The following is a 20,320-nucleotide window of genomic DNA, read 5'->3' as shown; positions in this document are numbered from 1 at the left end:
GATGCCCCATATGTGGGAGTAAAGCACTGTTTGGGCGCATAGCAGAGCCTGGAAGGGAAAAAGCACCGTTTGACTTTTTCAACGCAGAATTGGCTGGAATTGAGATCAGACACCATGTTGCGTTTGGAGAGCACCTCATGTGCCCAAACAGTGGAAACCCCCAATTCTAACTCCAACCCTAATCCCAACACACCCATAACCCTAATCTCAGCCCTAGCCCTAACCCTAACCCTAACCCTAATGGAAAAATGGAAATAAATACATTTTTTTAATTTTATTATTTTTCCCTAACTAAGGGGGTGATAAACGGAGATTTGATTTACTATTTATAGTGGGTTTTTATGTTTGGCAGCTGTCATACGCTAAAAGACGCTTTTTATTGTAAAAATAGTTTTTGCATCACCACATATTGAGAGCTATAATTTTTCCATATTTTGACCCACCGAGTCATGTGAGGTCTTATTTTTTGCGGGACGAGTTGACGTTTTTATTGGTAACATTTTCGGGCACATGATATTTTTTGATCGCTTTTTATTCCAATTTTTGGGACACAGATTGAACAAAAAACAGCATTTCAAGAATTTCTTTTGGGGGTGTGTTTACACCGCTCCATGTGAGGTAAAATTGATAAAGCGGTTTTATTCTTCGGGTCAGTACGATTACAACGATACCTCATTTATATTTTTTTTATTTTTTGGCGCTTTTATGCAATAAAAACAATTTTATATAAAAAATAATTATTTTTGCATCTCTTTATTCTGCGAGCTATAACTTTTTTATTTTTTCGCTGATGATACCGTGAGATGACGTTTTCACCGGTACCATGGATATTTATATCCGTCTTTTTGATTGCGCATTATTGCACTTTTTGTTCGGCAGTATGATAATGAAGCATTATTTTTTGCTTTGTTTTTTATTTTTATTTTTTAAGTGGTTCGCTAAAGGGGTTAACTAATGGGACAGTTTTATAGGGCGGTTCGTTACGGACGCACCGTTTTTAAATATGCGTACTTTTATTATTTAGTTTTTTTTTATTTCCAAAAAATAAATTTATTAGGGAATATATATTTTTTAAATTTATTTAGCGATTTTTTATAAATTATTTTTACACTTTTTTTTTTTAACTTTATTACAATGTCCCAGGGGGGACATAGCTGTCATGTGACTGATCGCTGATCTGTCACATCACAGATCTGCCTGTGACAGATCAGCGATCTGTCACAGGCAGTGTGCAGGTTTCCTCCTTGCCGGCGCTTTGCAGGCATGAGGAAGCCACCTCCCTGCAGGCCCCCAAAGGTCCCCGCCGCTATTTTGGATCCGGGGACCAGCAGAGTAGGAGGCCCCCGCAGCAGTGCTGCACGTTGTGCTGCTGCGGGCGTCTCAGGGAAGCACAGAGGGAGCCCCCTCCCTGCCGATGCTTCTCTAAACCCCCGCTACACTGCGATCGTGTTTGATCGCAGTGTGCCAGAGGTTAACGTGTCGGGGGTGGTTTGTGACCGCCCCTGACACAGTGCTGTCAGCTGTGATAATCAGCTGACACCTGGCCGCGATCAGCGGCGCTTACCACGTGAGTGCCGCTGATCACTATGACGTAATATACCGTCCATGGGCATAGGGACCCGGGTCCCATGGACGAGATAGTACGTCAGATGTCAGAAAGGGGTTAAAGAAGCACTTCTCCTTCCACGAAAATATCCTCTTAATATATTGCAGTTGTCATAATATATAGCACTGTGTTCATACAGTTGCTAATTTTGCCCTTTCTACCCAGTTAATTTTTCTGATTTGCACATGCCTAAAAACTGACATGCTGAATCCTTCTAATCTCTATGTAGAAATAGGAGGTCAGTTTTCCTTGTATGAGTCATAACTCACTGCAAAAGTCCCGGAAGGGAGAATAGCAGAGCAGTTGGGTCAGGAGTTGAAGAAGGGAATGATAAATGTAGGGACAAGAGAATTCTTGTTTCTACAAATAGCAGAGACAAGAGAAAAACAAAAGAATAGCTTTTCCAAAAGACGATCAAAGTTTTGGAATGGCCCCGCCAGAGGCCTGACCTGAATCCAATTAAAAATCTGTAGATGATCTAAAGAGGGCACTGTACACAGGGGTTTCTGTCACAATCTAATACAGGAAAGATGTATATCTTTGTACCGTGTTAGCCAGTGGATAGAAAAATATTCAGGATTGAGAGTCCTCAGTGGTTGATACCTTTTAATGGCTAACTGAAAAGATGGTAATACATTGCAAGCTTTCCACACTACTCAGGTCTCTTCATCAGGCTAGACTAATACAAAATCTGAAGTCACATATTTATGCACAATACAACACAGAAAAAATGCAATAGATAAGACAAGTGACGTGAAGCAGAACTATCAATATGGGAGAGGGAGAAACATAAATATAAACATTGGACCAGTTCATAGATAAGGAGTCTGGATGTTTTATGGTCCTCTGATTGGGTTCTAGTTCTGTGTTGCCCCACAAGGTTTTAAAAGGAAATTCCTTAATTGATGTAAAAAGACATAAATCCATGCGACACATTCATTCCAGCACTGAGAGTGTCAAAGTTCGTCATAAATTTGTACTCCCAAACTCGTCTCTCTCTCTGAGATGTGAAGTTACCTTTCAATACCAGTAATTTCATATCCATGCTGCTGTGATCAGGGATACAGAAATGTTTTGCCACAGGTAGATCCATTCTTTTTTCTCTTATTGTGTGACGATGAGCATTCATCCTTGTTCTAAGCTTTTGCCCTGTCTCCCCCACATACAGACCCCCAGTTGGACATTTAGTACAAATAATTAAGTATACCACATTAGATGTAATGCAGGTGAAAGTACCTGGGATCTTGTAGTCCTGATGTGAGTTGGGGATCTTTATCTTGTCCGTGGTCATTATAAATGGACAGGTTTTACATTTTTTCTGGTTGCAAGGAAAGGTTCCTGCAGCTGTTGGAGAGGACAGGGAGCTTCTGACAATGATGCTTCTTAAATTTGGGGGCTGCCTAAAACACAGCAGTGGGGGGTCTGGAAAAATGGATTTTAGTCGGGCATCTTTTTGTAGTAAAGGTTGTAATTTCCGTGCAGCTCCCCTTAGCACCTCCAGATTTGGGTTGTAGGTGACTACTAGAGGCACTCGGTTATTTTCTTCTTTAGCTTTGTAATGTAGCAGGTGATTCCTTGACAATCTGGTGGCTCTTGTAATTTGGTTTTCAATTGTTCTTGGATGGTAACCCTGATTCAAAAAGGTCTTTTTGAGGCGACCAAGGTGTTTGTCTCTATCCATGGGGTTGGAACATATACGATTGTATCTGATGGCTTGGCTATAGATAATAGAGTTCTTTATGTGTTTTGGATGGAAACTGTCCCATTTAAGGTATGTTGGACGGTCGATTGGCTTCTGATACAGGGATGTCTCTATTTCATTGTTTTTTAGCTTAATGATGGTGTCCAAAAAATTAATCTCGGTACTGGAGTAGTTGAGTGTTAAATTGATGGTGGGATGAAATTGATTAAACTGTTCGTGGAACGTCTTTAGCTGTTGCTCAGACTCCGTCCAGATGATTAAAATATCATCAATGAAGCGGTAGTAGGCCAGGGGCCTGATGGGGCATGAGGACAAAAAATCGCTTTCAAGCTTGGCCATGAAAAGATTTGCATACTGTGGAGCCATTTTACTTCCCATAGCTGTGCCAGTCTCCTGTAGATAGATCCTGTTGTCAAATTCAAAGTAATTGTGGGTGAGGATGAATTTTATAAGTTTCACCACAGCATCAGCATCAGTCCCTGTGTTTTCCATGAAGAATTTGCAGGCATGTAAACCATCTTGGTGTGGGATATTAGAGTACAAAGATTCCACATCCATGGTGGCCAGGATGGTTCCTTCTGGTAGAGGACCTATTGCTGCTAGTTTATTCAATAGGTCAGTTGTGTCCTGAATGTAGCTGGATGAATCCTTCACCAGTGGTTTAAGAATACCCTCTACCCATCCAGATACCTGCTCAGTGAGGGTGCCCACACATGAAATAATTGGTCTTCCTGGATTTCCAGATTTGTGGATTTTGGGAAGCATGTAGAATGTCCCTATTCTTGGAGAGAACAAGAACAATTGAAAACCAAATTACAAGAGCCACCAGATTGTCAAGGAATCACCTGCTACATTACAAAGCTAAAGAAGAAAATAACCGAGTGCCTCTAGTAGTCACCTACAACCCAAATCTGGAGGTGCTAAGGGGAGCTGCACGGAAATTACAACCTTTACTACAAAAAGATGCCCGACTAAAATCCATTTTTCCAGACCCCCCACTGCTGTGTTTTAGGCAGCCCCCAAATTTAAGAAGCATCATTGTCAGAAGCTCCCTGTCCTCTCCAACAGCTGCAGGAACCTTTCCTTGCAACCAGAAAAAATGTAAAACCTGTCCATTTATAATGACCACGGACAAGATAAAGATCCCCAACTCACATCAGGACTACAAGATCCCAGGTACTTTCACCTGCATTACATCTAATGTGGTGTACTTAATTATTTGTACTAAATGTCCAACTGGGGGTCTGTATGTGGGGGAGACAGGGCAAAAGCTTAGAACAAGGATGAATGCTCATCGTCACACAATAAGAGAAAAAAGAATGGATCTACCTGTGGCAAAACATTTCTGTATCCCTGATCACAGCAGCATGGATATGAAATTACTGGTATTGAAAGGTAACTTCACATCTCAGAGAGAGAGACGAGTTTGGGAGTACAAATTTATGACGAACTTTGACACTCTCAGTGCTGGAATGAATGTGTCGCATGGATTTATGTCTTTTTACATCAATTAAGGAATTTCCTTTTAAAACCTTGTGGGGCAACACAGAACTAGACCCCAATCAGAGGACCATAAAACATCCAGACTCCTTATCTATGAACTGGTCCAATGTTTATATTTATGTTTCTCCCTCTCCCATATTGATAGTTCTGCTTCACGTCACTTGTCTTATCTATTGCATTTTTTCTAGGATGTATTGTGCATAAATATGTGACTTCAGATTTTGTATTAGTCTAGCCTGATGAAGAGACCTGAGTAGTGTGGAAAGCTTGCAATGTGTTACCATCTTTTCAGTTAGCCATTAAAAGGTATCAACTACTGAGGACTCTCAATCCTGAATATTTTTCTGTCACAATCTAACAGATCTGACGCTGCAGCAAAGAAGAGTGGGCAAAGTTTGCCAATTCTAGATGTGCTGTGGTAATCAGACTCCTACCCCAAAAGACTGAATATTATCAAAGGGTTCTTCCACAAAGTATTAGTTTAAGGGTGTGCATATTTATGCAACCACATAATCTTAGTTCCTTATTTTTCTTTCTTTTTCACTCTGGAAAGTTTATTTTTTCAATTGAATTGTACAGATTATGGGTGGAAAAAGTTCTGAAATGATTCTTCTTGATATGATTTTATTATATGAAAAAAACTTTGCAGACTTTTCATATTCCATCTGCTTGCAGTCCGATGGTTTCCTCGCACTTTTTGACTTGCGTGGCCGCGTGTGATCCGAATATCGAAACAAACAGGCAAGCTGTGATTTTTTTTTACGGAGACCGTTCATGACATGCGAGTGATGACGTGTATGGCCCAATTAACTAACATTGGTCCGAGTGTAATCCAATGTTTGTCAGATCACACTCAGACCGCCAATATGGTTGTCTAAGGTATCCCTTTGCCTGAGGAATGCTCTGCCTAATTGAATGCACTTTAATAATTGCTGACCAATAATGTCCCAGACATGCTCCATGGGAGACAAGACCAGAGACGCTAAGGCCACGGTAGCACATTTAGGACGCACCGGCTGATCACAGTATCACCAGCAACATGCGTCCTGTGGTTGTGGTGTTAATAATAGAGAAAAGGCTGTACCACTGGTTAAACGAACAAATCAATGCAATGCTGAGCAAAGAGGGTCAGAAAGTTTCTTTTTTTAACTCTGTAGGTTTGTTTGGCAGTAGGTTATAGGTTGCTGCTTTCAGGAAGTTGGACATCAGGTAAAGTGTTCTTACCTTAATTAATGACTGTCCTAATTCTGACTTGTTCACCTGAAGGATATTCCCCAGGATGGGCAGAGGTGTAGGTCCTGGGGGTAGGTCCTTCTGTTTGACCCTGCCCCACCATTTGATGAGATAAATAAGGAGAGTGACTCCAGTAGCCAGGAGAAGCGTTGTCGCAATGTTCAGAGCCATCATGAGCCGCGGCCTGTACCGCTCCGTCTGTATTGTGTCCCTGTTTATTTATATACAAGCACGTTCAGGGCAATGTTCCGACATGTAATCAGTGAGAAGAAGTTGGGTGTGTGTAAAGTTCAGAGTTACATCTGTATTGTACAACACTTCCGCTCTCATTGCTTGCAGAGAGGGCAGTCTCATCTTGGTGTGATGTCAGAGCACTCTGGAAATCAGACATGACACCCACCCCTCTCACAGCAAACACTGAGATGGGGGGGGATACTGTAGCTGGATCCTCCTCCCCTGCTCTATGGCTACTGTACAGATAAGCTGATAACTGTAAGGACACTTTCAAATATCTAATATAGGATTGACCCTTTTATCTCAACCAAAATATTAGTACTGTGGATTTATGGTTTGTAACAGAAAACTACATATCAATCAGAAGCAGCAGAAGAAGTGGAAAGAGAGAGAACGTCCATTTATACAGGAAGATACTCGGCTCATGTAAACATTCCGCTGATCATCTATAAAACACCCGGGCTGATATGCATGTGGAATTATGGAAGTTATCAGATGGACATGTTACTGATCTGCAAATGATGCAAAAATAGAAACACATTTTTAAAAACATCTCAGTTTATTCACTCTAGAGTATGAGAGCTGAAGTCATGAATTTCCTCATTGACAGCCTCGGATGCTATCAGATAAGTTATTGATAGTTGTCTGGTTCTCATACAAATTTTGGAGTTCTGCTCGATACTTGATTAGGGGTGCTTGGGTGCGCTTGTTACTCAATTTAGTATCGCGGGTGCTTGAGCGTCATGCTTGAGTCCCCGTCTCACATGTTTATCAGCTGTAAGCAAGTCAATAAACATGTGGGGATTGCCTGCCTCACACGATAATTCCATAGCCATGTTGGCTACTGGCATGACTGTGATTGTAAGGGCCCTGTTACACATAACGATGTCCCAGCAATCCCACCAACGATCTGACATGGATGGGATCGCTGGGACATGTTAAGCTGATCGCTGGTGAGCTGTCACATAGACAGACTCACCAGCAATCAGGACCAGCGAGCACGCTGGTATCCAACATAAACATCAGGTTTCTAAGAGCTGCGGAGCAGAGCTACTCCGGTCTGTCTGTGCGCCGCTCTGCCTCCACCTCCCGCCCTGCCTGCAATGCACGCTGGTATCTAGGGTAAACATCGGGTTTCTAAGTGCTCCACGGCTCTTAGAAACCCGATGTTTACGTTGGATACCAGCGTGCAGCATCGCTCATCGCTAGCTCCTGCTGCCACACGCAGCGATGCGCGCTGGCCAGTGGGAGACCAGCGATGAAAAAGCGGCCCAGGACGATCCAGCACGATCAGCGATAGCCGACAGGGGGGCCGGTAACAGCTGGATGTCACACACAGCAATCTCGCTGGAGAGATCGCTGATATGTCACAAAATCAGCGAGATCGCTGTGTGTAACGGGGCCATAAGGCCACATCGTGTCATCAGGTCTTAAAGAACAGTCGGTGAAGCAATGCTCTGCACATCTCCTCTGGAAGCAGTTCAAAGAGAGCTGATCTAAGGGGGAGAACTTAAGGCCCCGTCTCACATAGCGAGATCGCTAGCAAGATCGCTAATGCATCACTGATTTTGTGACACAACAGCAATCTCGCCTGCGATCTCACTACATGTGACACGCAGCAGCGACCGGCCCCCCTGCTGGATATCGCTGATCATGCAGGAATGTCCAGGGCCATTTTTTCGTCGTTGGCGTCCCGCTTGCCAGCATGCATCGCTGTGTTTTATCGCTGGATCGTTGCTGCATCGCTGAAGAGATCTGCCTGTTTGGCAGCTTACTAGCTTATTAGCGACGCACCAGCGATCCCTACCAGGTCGTATCGTTGTCGGGATCGCTGGTGCGTCGCTAAGTGAAATGGGACCCTTAGGGCCCCATCACACATAGAGATCTCGCTAGCGAGATCGCTGCTGAGTCACAAGTTTTGTGACACAACAGCGATCTCACCAGCGAGATCGCTGTGTATGACAGCGATCAGTGACCGGCCCCCTGCCGGTATCGCTGATCGCTGTAGGAAAGCCCTGGACATTTTTTTGGTCGCTGGTCTCCCGCTGGCCAGCACACATTGCTGCATGTGACAGGCGGGAGACCAGCGATCAGCTGGTAACTAACGTACACATTGGGTATCGGCGTCACTGTGCTGATCGCTGGTGAAGCTGTCTGTTTGACAGCTCACCAGCGATCACATAGCGACCTACCAGCGATCCTGACACGTTGATAACGTTGTCGGGATCACTGGTGAGTCGCTATGTGTGACTCCAGCTTTAGATTAGAGCAGGCATATAGGCAGGGTGTGATTCCTATTGCAGTTCTCATGCTGAAGAATTGTGGAACTTCTGAGCCAGGGGCCGGGATTATCCTGGAGGGGGTGGCTAAGCGGCTACCTGGTGTTTGTTGGAGCTCCTAATGGTGGCATTAGGCTTAAGCTGCAGGTATCCACCTCGTACCACTCTAAGGAAAGCCCTCGGTACTGGGGCAGCTGACCCAAAGGGTCAGGATAGCAGACATAGACTCTAAGTCCAAGGTAGGACGAGATTATGATGGAACAGATATCGGAGCTGGTTCAGACGGATCAGGCTCTGACAGAACTGGACTTTCAGAAGGGATAGGCACTAGTGTTGATTCAGATAGTATGGCTATCAAGCACAGGTACTGGTTCAGGTACCACTGGAGCAGTTTCAGGCTCAAATACTTCAGGAGCAGTTTCAGGGTCAGGTAACATCAGAGCGGTTTTAGGCTTGGGTACCACCTGAGAGATTTCAAGTTCGGGTGCCACCAGAGTGGTTTCAGGTTTAGACACCGCAGGTTTGGCTTTGGGTTATGGTACTGATTCAGACAAGGCTAGTACTGGTACAGATAAACTTGACAAGAACAGAGTGTAACGATCAACGTGTGACTGGACACAGCGCCTCCAGCAGGGCGAATTTATGACACACGTGACCCTGGATACAGCGCCTCCAGCGGGGCGAATTTAAATAATACCGGGACGTGCAGCCGGATACACCGCCTCCAGCTGGCGAATTTAAAAAGTACACGTAAAACTGGATACAGCGCCTCCAGCTAGCGAATTTAAATACTAAGGGGAAACACAGGAACAATTACAGTGGTGGGCCCTGTAATAGGAAATCGGGACGTGAAGACCTCCTAAGCTCCCCTGAGGCAACGTCCCTGCACTCCTTACGTTCCCTATACAGGCTCCGCACCTGTCGCGGCACGCGAACCTTATGCCCTGACTCGCCCTGAACCTAGTCCCTCGCTAGGGCATTGGCCGGTGCGGAAACTAATCCCACCACTGCACTAGATCACACACAAGGAAAGTCACAAACAGGGAAAATAGAAAACTTAGCTCTCTCTGTGCAAATGCTCCAGCACAGAGTCCAGCAACCGACTGCAGCCTTCCTCCTGAATAGCTGCCACCAAGTTCAGTCAGCGCTGCCAAGAACTTCCTTCTGACTCTCAGATTGAGCTGAGCAATCTCTCCAGCTCCTTCCACCACCAAGGTTGGCTGCAAATGAACAACTATCACCAACAATGATTGCATACCCTGAGACTCATTTATAGAGCCTAACACCTGATTTATAATTACAAATTAAACCTAACACTAAGGTGCGATACCACTCCCCACCACCGGGCAACTTAAAATGAAAGACACCACATGTGATAATTCCAATGGCCACCGGGGGCAATCACGTCACACTTTGCACTTGACAAAGTAAAAAAAATTCACTTTGTCCAATTTAAAACTGTCAGATCATGACAGTACCCCCTCCTTAATGAGGGGCCTCTGGACCCTCAAGACCACCCCTCATTAGGGAAACACCTACAGCGGGGACGCCCAGACCCTGAGTTCACCCCACCATCAGCCTGAATTCAAATTTATGACAAACACACAGCTGGTATTGGCAAATAAAGTTTATTTTGGAGGCATCACTCATCTCCACAGCGCCAACCTGGGGAACGAGTTTATGTATGAGTATCATTGTTATGAGCTGATCAGGCTCCACAACACTCTTCCACAAGATGTTTGTTGGTGGCCACCCATACAGGCTCGTTCACACACAGGTCCGGACCTGAACGTTTATTGCACACATTCGTTTGTCATAAAATAGGTGAACTAATTCTGGACCTGATAACAGAGGCGTCCCCCTGAGTCACCACACTCACACCCCCGCACTACACCATAGGGTACACCACCCTCCAACCCTTTCCACCACGAGGTCTGCCTCTCACAGGGTTTGGTAGCGGCGAGGGCTGAAACTTGCCCCTACTCTCCCGCCGCACAATCGCTGCTCTCACTAGAGAGGAAGGGGTCCCCTGAAGAGAGATGGCAGAGACAGTAGTCCCAAGGCAGCAGCCCTCACACGACTGCCCCCAGCTAACTACTTCCCTTGCTCGCCAATCTATCCCCGGGTTGTGTTTTTTCAGCCAAGGGAAGCCTAAAACGATAGGTACTGGCATTCCCTCCAAGACGTAGCATGACAAGGACTCCTCATGATGTCCTATACGCAGATGGATGTTATCTACGACTTGGGTAAGACTCCCCTGGCTCAGTGGAACAGAGTTAATGGCCTGGATGCTTATAGGTTGGGCCAGCGTCCTACACTTCAGGCCATGAGTCTGGACAAAACGAGCATCCACCAGACTGACTCCTGCTCCGCTGTCCACAAGCACCGGTACTACCTCCGGTACCCCGCCAGCCAACACTTCCGCTGACATAATACCTTGGGAGGGCAAAATGGAGGAAATGCACACTCCCTGGTTGCCTTCCTCCAAACGACCAGGAGTCTGCGGCTTCTGAGATGACACAGATATTTTGGCACGTAATGGGCACGCCTTAAGGAAATGACCAGTCTGCCCACAGAAAAAACATGCCAACACCACTCCCTGAACCGTAGGCAGGCCTGAACACAACCCAACACCTCCTACTTGCATAGGTTTGTCCGGAGACTTGGCACGCCCTGGGCAGGTTCCCATGAAATGGCCCGGCTTCCCACAGGAAAAGCATACCCCCCCACCACGGCGAACCCCAGGCAACCCCCTATTTGTACCAACAACCCCGGGCTGCCTGGGTTCCACCAACCGTACCGGGGGGTCCTCCCCCCCGGAGGGGACTACAGGGGGCACATTTTGTGTATGTCTTTCCCTAAGGCGTCTATCCACCCGGATGGCGAGGGACATGGCGGCCTCCAGCGACCTGGGGGCGGCGTACTGCACCAGAGTGTCCTGCAACTTTGGAGACAGACCCTGCACAAATTGACTCCTAAGTGCAGGGTCATTCCACTGAGTGTTAGTGGCCCATCTCCTAAACTCAGAGCAGTACTCCTCAGCAACCCGGGCTCCCTGTTTACACCTACGGAGTCGGGATTCCGCCAGAGAGACGCCATCAGGATCCCCATACACAAGCGCCAAAGCCGCAAAAAACTCGTCCACGGACTTTAAAAATGGTGAATCGTCCGGCATGGAGAAGGCCCAGGATTGGGGATCCCCCTTCAAAAGGGACATAATGATTCCCACCCGTTGCTCTTCGCTTCCTGAAGAACGAGGGTGCAGCCTGAAATATAATTTACAGGCTTGCTGAAATACCAAGAATTGATCTCTCCCTCCAGAAAACCGGTCTGGGAGAGATATCTTGGGTTCTGGCTGAGCCTGTGCCTGAACCAAACCTCCAAAGCCCACCAACAGCTGCAGTTGCTGCACCATCTCACCGCGCAGCCCTCTAATCTCTTCAGTAAAGGTCTGCAGTACCTGGGTAAAGGTTTGCATTAGGTCCATGGCTCAGCAGAAAACAAAATTTTGAGGGTTGGTGATAATGTAACGATCAACGTGTGACTGGACACAGCGCCTCCAGCAGGGCAAATTTATGACACACGTGACCCTGGATACAGCGCCTCCAGCGGGGCGAATTTAAATAATACCGGGACGTGCAGCCGGATACACCGCCTCCAGCTGGCGAATTTAAAAAGTACACGTAAAACTGGATACAGCGCCTCCAGCTGGCGAATTTAAATACTAAGGGGAAACACAGGAACAATTACAGTGGTGGACCCTGTAATAGGAAATCGGGACGTGGAGACCTCCTAAGCTCCCCTGAGGCAACGTCCCTGCACTCCTTACGTTCCCTATACAGGCTCCGCACCTGTCGCCGCATGCGAACCTTATGCCCTGACTCGCCCTGAACCTAGTCCCTCGCTAGGGCATTTGCCGGTGCGGAAACTAATCCCACCACTGCACTAGATCACACACAAGGAAAGTCACAAACAGGGAAAATAGAAAACTTAGCTCTCTCTGTGCAAATGCTCCAGCACAGAGTCCAGCAACCGACTGCAGCCTTCCTCCTGAATAGCTGCCACCAAGTTCAGTCAGCGCTGCCAAGAACTTCCTTCTGACTCTCAGATTGAGCTGAGCAATCTCTCCAGCTCCTTCCACCACCAAGGTTGGCTGCAAATGAACAACTATCACCAACAATGATTGCATACCCTGAGACTCATTTATAGAGCCTAACACCTGATTTATAATTACAAATTAAACCTAACACTAAGGTGCGATACCACTCCCCACCACCGGGCAACTTAAAATGAAAGACACCACGTGTGATAATTCCAATGGCCACCGGGGGCAATCACGTCACACTTTGCACTTGACAAAGTAAAAAAAATTCACTTTGTCCGATTTAAAACTGTCAGATCATGACACAGAGACCTAGCATCAGATTAGTAGCCAGTGTCTACCAACTATTGGCTGGGTACAAATCAGGAATGCACGCTGCTGCTTTAAGAGCTGTGCCAGAACAAGGAGCAGCCAGGGTGGTGAGTAAGTCGGCATACCTGTGGGGAGGAAGGGAGAGGTGCCATGTAGGGATGTTGGCACTGGTATAACACCCCTTATGCCTCCTTTTCTTCCAGCCTTCCAGGAACCTCTTCAGAATTAGTAGGGTCTGAATCATTTCCTTGAGTTTCCACAATCTCTATTCGGGACCGAATCCCTTCAAATCCACTAGACAAAAAGGTTTTTCCTCACATCTTTTTCATGCCAAGGTGGTGTCTAGCTCGAAGACCTTCTCTGAGCTGACTGGTGCAGGAGTTGTACCGAATCCTTGAAGAATGGACTTAAGACAACTGGCTTGAGGAGAAATATGTGTAAGGAGTTAGGCACATGTAATGAAGCGGGGGAGCTTCAACTTGTAGGACACCAGGTTAATATGCTTGAGGATGTCTTATGGTCAGAGTATATAATGACTGTATGAACTGCTCCATCAAGAAAGTAGCACCACTCTACTAGAACTATCTTAATCGCTAGTAACTTTCACTCAATTGAGTAGTTGCATTCAGGAGCAGAGAAGACCTTGGGGAAGAAACCGCAGGTGACCATATGACCAGAGGAAAACTGAATGAGAACTGCCCCTGCCCCATAGGATGAATCATCCACTTCCAGAAAAAAATGTTAATTGATTGCATCTGCTCCTGAGCTAAGGCATGCAAAGGACTCATTTAAGATCAGAAATGCGTCGTCAGTCTCTGGAGTCTACACCTTTGGTTTGGCACACTTAGGGATCAGCGCTGAAATAACAAAGGTGGTTAGAGAGGAGAAATGGTGAATAAAATGGTGGCAATAGTTGGGAAGTTCTAAAAATCGCTAAATTGCCTTAAAGTCATCTAGACATGGGCATTTGAGAATGAAGACACCCTCTCCAGATCCATTTTTAACCCCATGCTCAAAGACGCATTTCTCATACTTAGCGTACAGGTGATTCTTTCTCCATCTGTGCCAGACATGGCAACATTTCTCCTATGAAAAGGTAGGTTTGGAAAGAAAACCATTACATTGTCCAGGTACACCACCACTCAGGAGTAAAGGAGATCTCAAAAGATGTCATTCCCAAATTCTAGGAAGACTGCTGGGCATTACTGAGCCCAAACGCCATAACATAGTACTTATACCGGCTGTCCGGATGTTGAAAGCAGTCTCCCACTCATATCCTTGGCGGATGCAGATTAGATTATAGTTTCCTCTCAGATCCAGCTTGGTGAAGATCCTGGCATCTCTTAAGTGGTCAAACAGTTCCAGGATGAGAGGCAGCGGATACTTGTTTGTGATTGTGATCTGGTTGAGACCGCTAAAGTCAATACGCAGCTAGAGAGTTCCATCCATCTTTTTAACAAAAAGAAACCAGCTCCAGCCGGTGAAGAAGACTTCTAGATGAATCCCCTAGCACAGACCTGGGCAAAGTGCGGCCTGTGGGCCACATCCGGCTATCTGGCTGTTCCTACCTGACCTGCGGACCGACTTCACCATGTCCTCTTCAGTCTGTCTGCCACCACCCACTGTCACCAATATCTGCATCCCTAGGATGCAGGCAGAGTTGAATGCATTGGGCCCCTCCTTCCACCAATCAGCTTGTGAGACAAATGAAGTGATATCATTTTATTGCATCAGCTGTCCACTGTGGAGAGTCAGCGCATTGGAGAAAACAAAGTCAGAGTGTCCGGGCTGTGTGGGGGCTCCTTCTGTATATATGAGGTTGTGTGGGGGCTCCTCTTATACATAAGTGGCTGTGTGATGTCTCCTCCTGTATATAAAAGTTGTGTGGGGGCTTCACTGGATGTTCCTCTTGCATATAGGAGGCTAGTGGGGGCTCCTCCTGTATAAAGGAGGCTGAGTGGGGGCTCCTCCTGTATATAAGAGGATGTGGGGGGGAGGCTCTTACAGTTCATAGGGGGCTGTTTGAGGGCTCTTATGGAATTTAGGAGGATGTTTGCATACATAATTCTTAATTATTAAGTGATACATTTAACATTAATATAAAATAGTAATAAATGATATATTAATATTGAGCAGAATACATTTCAACCTATTGATTTGGCCCTCCACAACAGTATAGTTTTCTAATTTACATACTCGTTCATTGCTTGGGTCTCTGCTTGTGACAGAGGAAAGATACGACCTCAAGTAGATGAGGATCAAAGACGTCAGCTGTAACCAGTCAGTGGAAGGCAGACACTGCAGATTAGATGGTTTCACCAGCAGCCGGACTGGCAGGCACAGTCCTGCTTAAGGATCGTGCATCTGACTGTAGAGCCCCCATGGATTTGATTTAGAAGCGAATTCCGTGCAGTGCCTCCCCCTCCCACTACTCCCACCAAGGTGATGCCATAATTAGGACGCCCCACTGGCCAACGGGAAGAGAGAGGAAGGGGTGTCTGGCCACACCCTCAGGGGTTAAATTCAGGTGCTGGGGTGGGGGTCTTCCTCTTTCCTCCCCGGGCGATACCTAGAAGCTTTTGACCCACCCTCCCTCCCTTATACATTAGCGGATGTGCGGTGCGATTGTTGTTTTAAATTTAAAAACCCAATGTAAGTCAATGGGGAATAAAAGTCGGCAGTGAGAGGAGGACAGGAAACACACCTACAGTGCTCATTTGAATGCCAAAAGCATCAATTCTTCTTACTTAAGCTGGTCAACCTTAATTAACTTCATAATACAAGTTACGCACTGAAAAATGGGGGTTATTTGGCTAAAGTTGTGGGGGGGTAGGGCTGGCTCCAGGTTTTCATGTGCCCTGGGCGAAAGAGCGCCCCTTTAACACATAATACCACAACTCATCATGCTCCGATACGGCAGAGAAATAGTGGTATAGTACAATGAAAAATACTTCACTTTTTACATCTCATGACGAGGCCCATCTATTTCTCCATACAGAATCATTGGTCCCATATAATGTTTGAAACAGTATATGATGAGCTCCACATAATGCTACAGTATATGTTGGTCCCCATGGATGAAGCTCCACTGTCTTATGGGCCCAAATAATGCTCCAAACATAATGGACCCCATTTCTAATGCTCTAGTGTATAATGGGCCCTGTAAATGCTGCTCCAGTGTCTGATGTCCACCTTTGGAATGTTCCAGTGTATGGTGGGCCCCATCTATCATTCTCCAGAGTATAGTGCTCCCCAAAAATTGCTGTCCCAACATTGAAAACAATCAAATAAGTCTCCTCGCTAGGGAATCCCTGTACTAGTATGGACTCCTCGTCGTCCCCATCTTCCATCTCACTGCACAGTATTTCAACCTTGCAAGTGCTGTGATCCTGAGCAAGCAGGGGGGCCCACTCGTTGGCGACGGCACTGGCACAGGGCCCCTGATAGTACGGTGGTGTGTCTGATGGCGGGTGGGCCGAAACTGCACTTTCATCTGCAGTTTCCTCTTTGTCACCGTGTAAGATGGAACTGTATATGGGAAGGGTAACCTGAGTTTCATCAGGGTCAGATTCAGGCCGGGTAGCGTGCGAGGGGAATGTAGTGGTCTGGGTCAATGTACCAGCAGATTCATCGAGCAGTGGCTGGTAGTGTTGAGCATTCCGATACCGCAAGTATCGGGTATCGGCCGATACTTGCTGTATCGGAATTCCGATACCGACTTCCGATATTTTTTCAATATCGGAATTCGGCATCGGAATCGGAAGTTCAGTTGATTGACGGCCTGACGTCATCATGATGCGCGGTGTGTGCGCATCATGATGCGCCGTCATTTCGGGCCTTCCGGGGGTCTCTGCCGGCCTGCCGGGGGGCTGTGCCGGCCTGCCAGGGGGCTGTGTGGACTGCCCGGGGTCTGTACCGGCCTGCCGGGGGGCTGTGCCGGCCTGCCGGTGGTCTGTGCACCCTGTGGGGGTCTGTACCGGCCTGCCGGGGGGCTGTGCCGGCCTGCCGGGGGGCTGTGCACCCTGTGGGGGTCTGTGCAAGCATCGTCCGATGGGACTACAAGTCCCATCGGGCGATGCCTGCTACCATGACAGTGATTGACACATTAGCCAATGATGGGACAGTAGTAGTCCCATCATCCGGCTAATGTGTTAAATGTTAAAAAAAAAAAAAAAAAATACTACATACATACTACATGCATGCTACATACATACTACATGCATGCTACATACTACATATATACTACATACATACTACATACATGCTACATACATACTGCATGCTACATACATACTACATACATACTACATGCATGCTACATACATACTACATATATACTACATACATACTACATACATGCTACATACATACTGCATGCTACATACATACTACATACATACTACATGCATGCTACATACATACTACCTACATACTACATACATGCTATATACATACTGCATACTACATACATACTACATACATACTACATGCATGCTACATACATACTACATACATACTACATATATACTACATGCATGCTACATACATACTACATGCTACATACATACTACATATATACTACATACATACTACATACATGCTACATACATACTGCATGCTACATACATACTACATACATACTACATACATACTACATACATACTACATGCATGCTACATACATACTACATGCATGCTACATACATACTACATGCATGCTACATACATACCACATACATACTACATGCTACATACATACCACATATATACTACATACATACAATACATTCATACAATACATACATAGACATACAGTACATATAACATAGAGTAACATACTTACCAATACTTGTCACATTGTTCCCCGAAGCCATTGTCTTTTCCGGGATAAATATTAACATAACAAACCACAAAAATACTCACCCACGATCCGAAGCAGTCCACGAGTGTGTCCCACGACGATCTTGGGTAGAGAACTGCAGCATCAGATGATGCTGCCGTTCTCTACGGGCTGCAGGAATCCAATGATGGAAGGTAGGTATCCTTCCGCACTGTATTCCTCCGCCACTTAAAAAAAAAAAGTCCCTAGTCTCACTTTATGCCATTGCTGTGTGGGAATTTCCCACACAGCAATGGCATAAAGTGAGACTAGGGACTTTTTTTTTTTTAAGTGGCGGAGGAATACAGTGCGGAAGGATACCTACCTTCCGTCATTGGATTCCTGCAGCCCGTAGAGAACGGCAGCATCATCTGATGCTGCAGTTCTCTACCCAAGATCGTCGTGGGACACACTCGTGGACTGCTTCGGATCGTGGGTGAGTATTTTTGTGGTTTGTTATGTTAATATTTATCCCGGAAAAGACAATGGCTTCGGGGAACAATGTGACAAGTATTGGTAAGTATGTTACTCTATGTTATATGTACTGTATGTCTATGTATGTATTGTATGAATGTATTGTATGTATGTAGTATATATGTGGTATGCATGTAGTATGTATGTAGTATGTATGTAGCATGCATGTAGTATGTATGTAGCATGCATGTAGTATGTATGTGGTATGTATGTAGTATATATGTAGTATGTAGTATGAATGTAGTATATATGTAGTATGTATGTAGCATGTAGTATGTAGCATGCATGTAGTATGTATGTAGTATGTATGTAGTATATATGTAGTATGTAGTATGAATGTAGTATATATGTAGTATGTATGTAGCATGTAGTATGTAGCATGCATGTAGTATATATGTAGTATGTATGTAGCATGTAGCATGTATGTAGCATGCATGTAGTATATATGTAGTATGTATGTAGCATGTAGTATGTATGTAGCATGCATGTAGTATATATGTAGTATGTATGTAGCATGTAGTATGTATGTAGCATGCATGTAGTATATATGTAGTATGTAGCATGTAGTATGTATGTAGCATGCATGTAGTATGTAGCATGTAGTATGTATGTAGCATGCATGTAGTATATATGTAGTATGTATGTAGCATGTAGTATGTATGTAGCATGCATGTAGTATATATGTGTTATGTATGTAGCATGTAGCATGCATGTAGCATGCATGTAGTATGTATGTAGTATATATGTGGTATGTATGTAGCATGCAGTATGTATGTAGCATGCATGTAGTATATATGTAGTATGTATGTTGCATGTAGTATTTATGTAGTATGAATGTAGCATGTATGTAGTATGTAGTATGAATGTAGCATGTATGTAGTATGCATGTTGTATGTATGTAGCATGTAATTTTTTTTTTTTTTTTTTTTACATTTAACACATTAGCCGGATGATGGGACTACTACTGTCCCATCATTGGCTAATGTGTCAATCACTGTCATGGTAGCAGGCATCGCCCGATGGGACTTGTAGTCCCATCGGACGATGCCTGCACAGACCACCGGCAGGCCGGCACAGCCCCCCGGCAGGCCGGCACAGCCCCCCGGCAGGCCGGCACAGCCCCCCGGAGCCTGCACAGCCCCCCGGCAGGCCGGCACAGCCCCCCGGCAGGCCGGCACAGCCCCCCGGCAGGCCGGCACAGCCCCCCGGAGCCTGCACAGACCACCGGCAGGCCGGCACAGACCACCGGAGCCTGCACAGACCCCCTGGCAGGCCGGCACAGCCCCCCGAAAGGCCCGTACAGACCCCAGAGAGGCTGTACAAGGGCAGGAAAGGGTTTTTCTTATTCCGATACCGGAAGTCCCATAGACTTGAATGGGACTTCCGGTATCGGAATCGGCGATACCGATACTTTTTTTAAAGATCGGCCGATACCATCCGATACGATACTTTGAAGTATCGGACGGTATCGCTCAACTCTAGTGGCTGGGCATCAGTGCACTTGTGTCGCCCCCAGGAGTACGGTCGCCACAGTGGCATTACCTTCCTCCTAGGGAGTGTGATGTCATGCTTGGGAGCAACGAAGGATCACTCTAGCAGGTTAACTGATTGGGCAGCGTTATTCCCACGAGTCATGACCCTCCAAACAGCGTTCATGAAGGCAAAGTGTTTGTTTTACATGGGCAGTATGGTTGCAAAGCTGAACCTTAAAGGAATGTCCAGAAGGGCACCACCAGGAGTGGAGCCTACGGCGTAATTTGACTCAACACGGGCAACCTCAACCATGCCAGCTACAGAACAGATGCACACATTGCAAGCTTAATTCCGTTAACGAACGAGACTCCGTCATGCCCCACGGTCCGAGTCTGGCTTACTAGAGGGACACGTGAGGCTCTGGCACATGAGATTGGCCAATGACTGGTGTGTCATGCCCTTACATGTCCGTGGCTGCATGTGCGCTACACTGAAAAGGCCAGCGTTTGTCGCTTACAGGTGCA

At 46.0% G+C, this 20,320-nt stretch overlaps 1 protein-coding gene across 2 annotated transcripts in view; it reads right to left on the bottom strand.

Moving 5' to 3' along the window:
- The window catches only part of LOC141052012 (cytochrome P450 2A4-like), a 139,592-nt gene that overhangs the window by 57,955 nt on the left and 61,317 nt on the right, over nt 1–20,320 (bottom strand). Inside the window, exon 1 of one of the 2 annotated variants that reach the window (XM_073549179.1) lies at nt 6,036–6,361. The exons of the other annotated variant lie outside the window; for it this stretch is intronic. Within the exon in view, the coding sequence (XP_073405280.1) occupies nt 6,036–6,218 (183 nt within the window). The 5' untranslated portion in view covers nt 6,219–6,361. Of the gene's footprint in view, nt 1–6,035; nt 6,362–20,320 lie in introns of those variants that run through there. 2 annotated transcript variants of the gene reach the window in all.

Source organism: Dendrobates tinctorius, unplaced genomic scaffold, assembly GCF_039654945.1.
Source record: "Dendrobates tinctorius isolate UK_male_01 unplaced genomic scaffold, ASM3965494v1 ptg000158l, whole genome shotgun sequence".
In the NCBI taxonomy this organism is placed as follows: Eukaryota; Metazoa; Chordata; class Amphibia; order Anura; family Dendrobatidae; genus Dendrobates; species Dendrobates tinctorius.
Note: the sequence above shows the minus strand (reverse complement) of the source record. Positions and strands in the feature narration are given on the sequence as shown.